General features: G+C 38.5%; 1 protein-coding gene and 1 long non-coding RNA gene across 2 annotated transcripts; one reads left to right on the forward strand and one right to left on the reverse strand.

Moving 5' to 3' along the window:
• The first annotated feature begins 51 nt into the window (after positions 1 to 51).
• Positions 52 to 2249, forward strand: LOC141773753 (uncharacterized). The gene is made up of 4 exons (XR_012595179.1): positions 52 to 135; positions 1621 to 1813; positions 1929 to 1976; positions 2103 to 2249. It is a non-coding gene; the product is annotated as an uncharacterized LOC141773753 (long non-coding RNA).
• A 2863-nt stretch (positions 2250 to 5112) lies between these two features.
• npm3 (nucleophosmin/nucleoplasmin, 3) lies at positions 5113 to 8353 on the reverse strand. Its single transcript, XM_074645748.1, has 5 exons — positions 8158 to 8353; positions 7887 to 7972; positions 7308 to 7427; positions 7114 to 7207; positions 5113 to 5749 (listed from the first exon to the last, which is right to left on the reverse strand). The coding sequence occupies exons 1-5, from the start codon at positions 8231 to 8233 to the stop codon at positions 5643 to 5645; spliced, it is 483 nt and encodes a 160-aa protein (XP_074501849.1). The 5' UTR covers positions 8234 to 8353; the 3' UTR covers positions 5113 to 5642.
• Positions 8354 to 8849: the final 496 nt, after the last annotated feature.

Here is an 8849-nt window from a genome sequence, read left to right on the forward strand (position 1 = left end):
TATAATATCTTGGACTGTTGAACTGTCCCACTGCCTCCTATGCCACCCTGTCCCAGGTCAGAGAGCTGGTGGACAGCTGTTGGTCGACAGGCCGCTGGCAACCATGGCACATATCTGGATGGATTCACTCAGTCGGTATGAACAGGAAGTGTTTTCAACTGTGACATGTTGTTGATGAGTGTGTGTTTGAGAGCGGGCCGCTGAAGAGCAGCTGTTCTACACTGACAAACCATATGACTCTTTCTCTTCCTGGTGAACTATAGGCCCTTTTCACAGCAGCCATTTTGACATGGCATCGCAGGGTAAATATAGGTGTAATTGATCAAATAAATGATGGTCTGACCCTCCTAAATGCAACAGGGCCATAATTAATGTTATTAAATACACCTGTGTTTACCCTGCAATGACATCTCAAGATGAAGTTGAATTATTTTATAGTATGTTGTAGTTACTTGATTATTCTCCCTTTACTTCATGGTACCCTTCAATCTTCAGTCATTTGTATTAAAGGCAGTAATCCATGGACTGTATGTTGATCTCTAAAACGTCCACAGCTCAGCAGTTCCAAGCCCTCTCTTAATGTACGGAAATTAATGAGGCTATCTCTTTTTCCATCAATTTATTTTTTAATTCGTCTGCACCCAAAAGTGCTGTGGTAAACATTACATCCTCACCATATGGTAGATGGATAGACTTATGTCTTATATTTCACAAGCTGTTTGGAGAATTGTGACATTTTACGCTCATTTAGAGCTGTTAAAAAGGTCATGTCCTCGCAGTCATACGGACAGAAAAAAAGGTTGAAAAATAATTTAAAGGTCCCATATTATAAAAAGATTTTCATGTTTTCTTTTATTATAAAGCAGGCTTAAGTCCTATATAAATACTGTGAAAGTATCAAAACGCTCAATCCACAGGGAAATACAAACAGCCCATATTCAGAAACTCTGCATTTGAAACAAGCTGTCAGGATTTCTGTCCATTTGTGATGTCACGAATATACAATATTTAGACCCTTTACACAATTTTAAACGTAAACATTCTAAATGTGTCTCAGTTTATTCCTGGTTGCAGTGTATGAGAATGTCATCAGCTGACAGGAAGTACACAAGGACCAAAGCTGTTGCCTAGCAACGCAATTCTGTTGCAATTTTGTTGCAGTTTTGTTGCAATTCCATCAAAATGCGCTAAAACGGAGCGTTTCAGACAGACGGTAAATACAGGCATATTGTGGCTGACAGTATGAGGAAAATAAAGAGTTTTTTGAACATTACAGCATGTAAACATGTTCTAGTAGAAACACAAAATACAAGTATGAACCTGAAAATGAGCACAATATGGGACCTTTAACTGGAAAAAAATATGGAAAAACATAAAATATGTGCATATAATTCAAAGAATAGTCAAAAAAAATGTTTATGGATGGTGCATATATACAAAAAAAGGACTAAAATGTAAAGCAAAAGTCAGCAAAAACTGCTACCACTGTCCCACAAGTATCAGTGGAGTTTGACATGAAGGTAAAAGACAGACAAAGAGACATTTAATGTGAGGGATGCCTCGTTTCCATTAACATTTCTTTTAACATGCTTCACTGTGTTATTGTTTCTTATCCTGCAGACACGAGCCCTCCTCTGGACGCAGCTTTAACCTCTACATCGAAGGTTAAGGAATTAACGCACCTCACAAACGCTGTACCATAAAACCCTTATATCCCATAAAAGGTTCACAAAACTCCCACTCAGCGTACATCGAGTTGGATGTGCTTTATGAGTCAGAAAATAAGAAGCCGCAGCACCTGCTCCAAGTCAAGGTGACATTAACTAGTTGGATGATTGTTAGACATTGATTTGCTATCCGTCACATGACCCCCCTTGAGGGTTACTCGTCTTGTGTCTTACCTTCCAATCATCACCTTCCCCTTCCAGAGAGAGAGATAGCATCACAATAACAGCAACCTCCTGGGACAGTCAAGGGTAAGAGAGCTTGAATATGACACCATAACAATGCTAAATCATCCCTGTTTAAGCTTTCTATGATGAAATCATCACCACCCTCCTTGTTTCTGTGCATCCCCCTCAATCTTGTCTCCTTGTTAACAGAAAGCTGCCATCAAGGGCATCGCACAGGTGGTGATTACTCACGTTACCATGGCAGCACCTGGCATGACTTAGTTGTCGGGACAGAACTTGTGTTGTGGACATCTGGAGCTCAGCGGTGTGGCTTGTTCAGCGGTCTCTCCCTCAGACTTTCCCTCTTCTGTCCAGCTGTGCCACAGTCAGGCTGCCCATCACCATGCAGAGACAGGAGAGGTGGGCAAGAACTGTTCTGAAGTACAAATTCAAGGTACTTGTACTTTACTTGAGTATTTCCATTTTATGCAACTTCATACTTCTACTGCACTACATCTCAAAGGTGAATGTTGTGCTTTTTTACTCCACATCCTGTCCAGAGAACACCATGTATCTCCAAATTGAATGTGATAAACTGAAAGATGAAGTGTTCCTTTATGGGTTGAGAAAATGATCCTACTTCTTAAGCTCAATAAACTCTTCACAAACATATGATCATATAAACTGGGGGGAAAAAGTCTTGGAGGATGAAGTTAGGTCCCAGATTGTGGTGAAATGGGATCGCCACTGGCTGCAGAATCTCATCCCGATGTCTCACTGCATTGAGATGGCCTTCAATGATGACGAGCCTTGTTTTGCCAGTGACATCATTGAGGGAACACACAACCACGCTGGCTGACCTGCAACGAATCCTGGTTGAGGAATGGAACGCCATCCCACAGCAACGCGTGACCAGGTTGGTGACCAGCATGAGGAGGAGGTGCCAGGCTGTTGTGGCTGCGTATGGATCTTCCACCCGCTACTGAGAATCCTGACGGTGTATTAAATGATTAAAGTGTAAAATATCTTGTTTGTTCCTTGTTACTGATAGAGAGTTCAATCATCCAATCCACCAAACAACTCAAAACAAGAGTCAACACCAACAGGAGAATACACTGTTTACCATTGACAGAGCATTTTGGCTAATTTTTCTTGGGCGCTCCCCACATAATCAGCTGTGCTGCTCATCCCACGAATGCATGATCCTTACAAGTTGGACATCATTGTGAAGGTAAATAAACAGGCTTTCCAATGATGTAAAATACAATGACCATTAGCATTGTAACAACAGAGAAATAATCCACCAAACACAAGTTTCCAAACTTTTTTTTCCTAGTTTAAAAACATAATCTTAATGAATAGGATGCGTTGCTGTAGATTAAACCACTCAACAGTATATAAAGGAGTTAAAATGAGCACATCCTTAAACATGTACAGCAGTAAAATGTAATTTACACATTAATGCAGCAGTAATATTAATCCAGAAACATATATATATAATAGTAAAACAGAGACAGGGAACATTTCACTGCACAATAACTCCTTTTCCTTATCATACTTAAAGTACATTTTGCTGATAGTATTGCAGTATTTTCACAGTGTATTACTACATTTACCTAAGTAAAGGATCTGAATACTTCTTCCATACTGGCTGAATGTTTTAAGAGGATTCTAATGTACTTTCCATAAGTAGATTATTTAGTTGGATAAACAGGGGGCCAGTTTTTCACACGAGGATCACATTCCTCCACACATCTCTGCACAAGTGATGCTGGCGGTCGTGTTTAAGTGGACAGAGCCTCTCTAGTTGTCGTTTATCAGCTGGGAAATGTGGTGTTGGGTTTAACAGTGCTTCTCCTTCTTCCCATTTCTCCCATCTCTCTCTCCCTTTATCTCTACCAATCTTATCTTCACGGTGCCTGCAGCCCACTTTGCTCTTTCCACAGAAATTATATGATAACAGCAGCTGACAGATTGGCTCAACTTTTGACTGGACTGTGGTTTATTAGCTATTTGCAGTTGACAGTTATCTTCCAGATAAACCATTTATTACACGGTGAAGTGCAGCTAAGAAACACTTTCAAACGTGGAGTATATGTGATGAGGAGGATCTGTCTTTGTAATTTTCTATCTCTATGGCCATATCCAATCGGAGTTAAGGAGCTCCATTGCATTTCAGTATGAAGATAAAGTGCAGTACTTCAACCAGGGACTCTAATGAGACAGACTGAAACGGCTCTGCAGATGAACCAGTTATACAAGCTACTACAGTACAGCTGCAATGCAAATAGACTGTTTACATGTGAGTATACATTTTGTACAGTGATGGGATGGTAATGTGAATGCATTAGTAGATGATGCAGACTGTAACCTGATACAACCACATGAAGCTTTAACTGATAGCACAATATTTACTGTCACCCTTCAGCCACTCCACTGAGCTATCCTTTGTTGGTGCTCGCTTCACCGTCAGCGTGGCCAATCATTTTACACAGCAACTGTTAACTTAGGAAGTGGTGCTTTTATAAGTTCATGTATGTATTCATGTGTCTAGCTCTCTGCTCATGGTTCTGTTTTGTAGTTTTTCTATCGCTTCTTCTTTTGAGCCTGTAGACCCATACCAGCTTCTTACTATGAGCAACAACAAGAACACAAACTGTTCTGTCAAAATGTGTTTTAATTAAACAGCTTTCTGTTATTTCACTTAGATTCAGGTTGTTTGCTTATTATAATGGCATGCCACTGTCAATCAAATTGGATGAAACCACACCCACAGACATAATGAAGCAGATTAGCTGAGTTTTTCATCTTTCTCTGATATTTAATTTTGTTTAATCATGGCTAGTTAGTGATGTACATTGGAATTGCAAACATAATTTGCAGGGGCTTTAAAAAACAAAGTTTGCAGTGTTTATGAATAGATTGAAATTGACTTAAGCACAATGCAATACATGTGTCTACATTACAACCTAATTACTGCAGGTTTCAAAGAAGGCACTAATTTTGAGTGACGTGTGTAGATACATAAATGGTATCATTTAAATGTAATAGGCTAGAAATTAGTTATATTTAGGATTTCAAAAAGGAGATAAATGAAAACCCCCCAAAAAAATTCTCGATGCATTCACTGCAAGTACAAAATCTTCACATTTATGATCATCAACATCACAAAAAAACCCAGTATTTTTTGGAACTACAACAAGTGGAAATGGAGATAGTCTGAGTGCATAGAGAACATTTAATAAACTGTATGTATGCAAGTCGTCTGATTGCACCATTCAGGTGGAATCACAATTCATCTGGAAACTCTTCTTTTTTTGTCTGAAGTACACACACAATATGATTTTACAAGAACAGTGTCTATAAACAACACCAGAATCCACTGGTGGTAAAAAGACACATTTCCCACCACTGGTGCAATAAACTCATGTCAGTGGTGACTGTATCATATACAGTATAAAACACTGGGTAGCATTTAATAAACAGTTCTTCTAGAAGTGAATGTCTTAGCTGCAGGTAAATACACCGCTGAGACTAAGTGCTCGCAGTGACAAACTGACAGGTGGAGAAGTGACAACGTCAGAGCCCGTCATGATGTCACTTCCTGTAACAGCGTGTTCAGCTGCCGCCACACTAAGCATTCACTCGGCTGTGTGGAAGAAGTAGCAACTTTGTAAAATGTGTCCGTCCGGTACAAAAAACTGTAATTTTCTTAAAAACATATCAGCGAGTCGTTGACCTCTCCTCCTCCTACTGCTTCTGCTGCTTCTTCTTTGCTGGTTTAATGGGGGTGATCTCTTCCTCCTCGTCCTCATCGTCCTCATCCTCAGACAGGTCCGACTCTTCGACCTGTGAGGCTGCACAAGAAGGACGAAGTTAAATCGCTGTATTAAAATGGAATGGTGGTGTTCTATTTCATTATAAGGTCAGACGGGTGTCTTTATTTAATCTACCCTCTTAATATGCAGCTTAAAGAAGTTACAATCTTCATTTAGAATTTAATTGAAATACATATCAAAAGTGTCAACGGTCCTGGATTTTAATAAAGACATTTTATTGCCCAAAAATGCATTTAACTTTTAATGTAGTTGGGTCAAATTAAAAGAGAAACTGAATGTATTATAGTATCATAAGAATCTAAACGTTATCTCTATTATAACATTATGTAAGGAAACAAAAGTTTATGGCCTCTACTTAGTGTTGAGGGTAAAGGTATTAGAAAGCAGCACAGTAGTTGCTGGGTAATTACATTAATTTTTCCACATGCAAAGCAGTGTATGGCCGTAGCTGCAACGATTACAGGAACAATTATTTTCATTATTAATCTGCAGATTATTTTCTCGACTAGTTGATTGAGTCGGTAAAATGTAAAAGGAAATGAGAGAAGAATTATTTTGAAAGGCCCAAGTTTACATCAAAATAGCTTGTTTTGTCCAACAGTCCAAAACTGGTTGGAAAAAAAGATTAAAACGAAGAAGAAAACCAACAACTATTCACATTTTGAAAAGCTGGAACCAGAGATCATTTGATATTTTTGCTTAAAGGTTATATTAATAACATTTTTATGTAGACGAATCATTTAAAAAAAAAACCAAAAAAAAAACAAAGGTGCATAATATAAGTATGGCTTTTCCTCAAAAAAATATTATGACTGAATTATCATTTATAAAGTTTTGACGGATCCAAAATTAATGTGTTGTTTTATCTCTGTGGAAGATATCAGACGTTCGATTCCCACTTCTAACGAGGCTTGTGAACCAATAACATAACGTTGGTATCATGTGGTATCTCTGGGTCGTCAGTTAGTGTGGAAACAACGGATAAATGGCTGAGTTTGACACTGGTTTCTCCATCAGGCTGTAGAATAAGTGAATATTTACTGTGGCAAGAAGTGACAACTTTGGCACATATTAGCTAATCGTCTGAACAATAACCCATAAAATTACAATTTCATATTTAAACAACTGTCTGAGTCATTCCACTAAACCATAACATATACAGGTTGTGCAAATAACTAGCAACCACTTGTTGTGAAGTGAATGCAATGGAACGGGGGAGGGAGAATTCGACACCTAGTGGCTAAACGTTATCATCTACTGGATATTTTGACCAAATCTCTGTATGCACAGACAGCAGGGATATTCTCAGTGAGCCATTAGCTGTTTGACAAGGCACTGCGAGGGTTAAACTAGAAGAATATATACATATATAGAAGTGTTACCTATGAGGTGTAACCCGCTGACAGTAACCGGTCCTGTCCCAGCCTTGAGCCGGATGGTCACCGGGGCCTTCAGCTCAAACTCTCCCAGACTCACCTGAGGAAAAGAAGAAGGTCAAAGTTCAGACACATCTCTACCATGTGTGATACATTAACCTGCATGTAGAGAGAAATCACTGCACTGCACTGTACCGTACCATGGGCAGACACTTGAGGTGAAGGTTGGCGATGGGCACTGAAATGGTCTTTCCTTGGTGGTTCATGGCTGTGACCTCCACCACATTCGTCTCCTCTTTGGCACCCTCTCCCAAACAAACCTGGCAGAATAGAATACAAATAATTCAGTTCATTTATCCAAACTGTTGGCAACCAAGATAAGGTATGATTTTGATTTGATCATGCATAAATAATATGCCCAGCCCAAACAGGCTTACAAGACACCGTGATTTAGAAAATAAGAGAAAAGGGCAGAAACCAGAGTAGCAACATTAATTACAAATCATACTAAACAAAAACTATCTTGGCCTTTTTTTCTAAGCTTGAGAAACAAAAGTAACCAACTTTTATATAAGCATTAACATTAAAATAGCCATTCCATTTTGTCATCAGTGCATCAGTGCTTGATTTGAATGTTGGTACTTTTGGTTTTAGCAATAGGCTTCTATCTTTCAAACATTTTGTATGTTTTTACCAGATCTGAAGACAAAACTATGGTTCAACAGCCTCACTTAGACACACACTTTGCTGTAACAAGTGGTGAATGTGATTGTACATACTGTTCTGAGTTCAAGGAAGTGCTCCAGGTCCTCCTCTTCATCTCCTTGGAAAGTGTAGAAAGGGACTTTAGTGGACAGCTCGCAGCCTGGAGGACACAGACAAACCAGCAGGATGTTAAGAACACTTGGTTTTTTTTATTTCATGTAAGTCAGTGCACTCACTGGAGTATAGAAATCTCTCAGCAGGTCTTTAAGTGTCGTGGTTCATCCCAGAGGAGACGCACGTGTGCGCCACCACAGAGCAGATGAACTGTTATCTAAAGGTTCTTACTGAACAGGAAGCTCTCCAGCTTGGATTGACCAGCTAGTCCATGATCCGTCGAGCAGTCCTCGTCGTGGCAAGACATTCTGTCGAAGAACAAAATTGGGGTTTGCTGTGAAGACTTTAACACTTTAGAGCCAAATGAACCTCCACGAAGAATAACATGCACGTCGCAAACTATGAGCACGCCTGACGCGTCATCACTGTGCGCATGTGATGTGTTTCTCCACCAGAGCATCACAGACCATAATAGATCATTAAATACTTTATTTCAAAAGTTCAATACAATATATTATGATGTTCAGATTTGTCATTACAATTCTGCAAAATTATTTTACAGTATAAAAATAATATAAATAATAATAATAAAATGTAAGGAAAGGAAAAGATGAATAAAAACAAAATAAAAAACAAACAAACAAAATAAACACTAGGGGTGTGTTAAAAAAATTGGAATACATTTAAAATGTTTAAACAATTTAATATTTTAGTCAATTTAGATTTTTTATTTATTATTATTATATTTTTATTGACACTTTTCAACAAACATACATAACATAATTGACAGATCCTGTATACATACATCACCCAACCATGTCTGTCTAAAGTGCCGTATTTTAAGATTTGTTATACACATAAAAACAAACATTGAAAACAACAGTATGAACAAATAGGGAGTGATCTTTTCATTATCATACAAT

The sequence above is a fragment of the Sebastes fasciatus genome, chromosome 9, assembly GCF_043250625.1.
Source record: "Sebastes fasciatus isolate fSebFas1 chromosome 9, fSebFas1.pri, whole genome shotgun sequence".
Classification (NCBI taxonomy): Eukaryota; Metazoa; Chordata; class Actinopteri; order Perciformes; family Sebastidae; genus Sebastes; species Sebastes fasciatus.

Excerpts from the sequence above, each read along its gene's own strand:
- npm3 (XM_074645748.1), bottom strand. The coding sequence starts at position 8,233 with ATGTCTTGCCACGACGAGGACTGCTCGACGGATCATGGACTAGCTGGT. Across the intron at positions 7,428-7,886 it reads ACTTCCTTGAACTCAGAACA|GTTTGTTTGGGAGAGGGTGC; the intron begins GTATGTACAATC and ends CTATTCTGCCAG. Across the intron at positions 7,208-7,307 it reads ACCTCAAGTGTCTGCCCATG|GTGAGTCTGGGAGAGTTTGA; the intron begins GTACGGTACAGT and ends TCTTTTCCTCAG.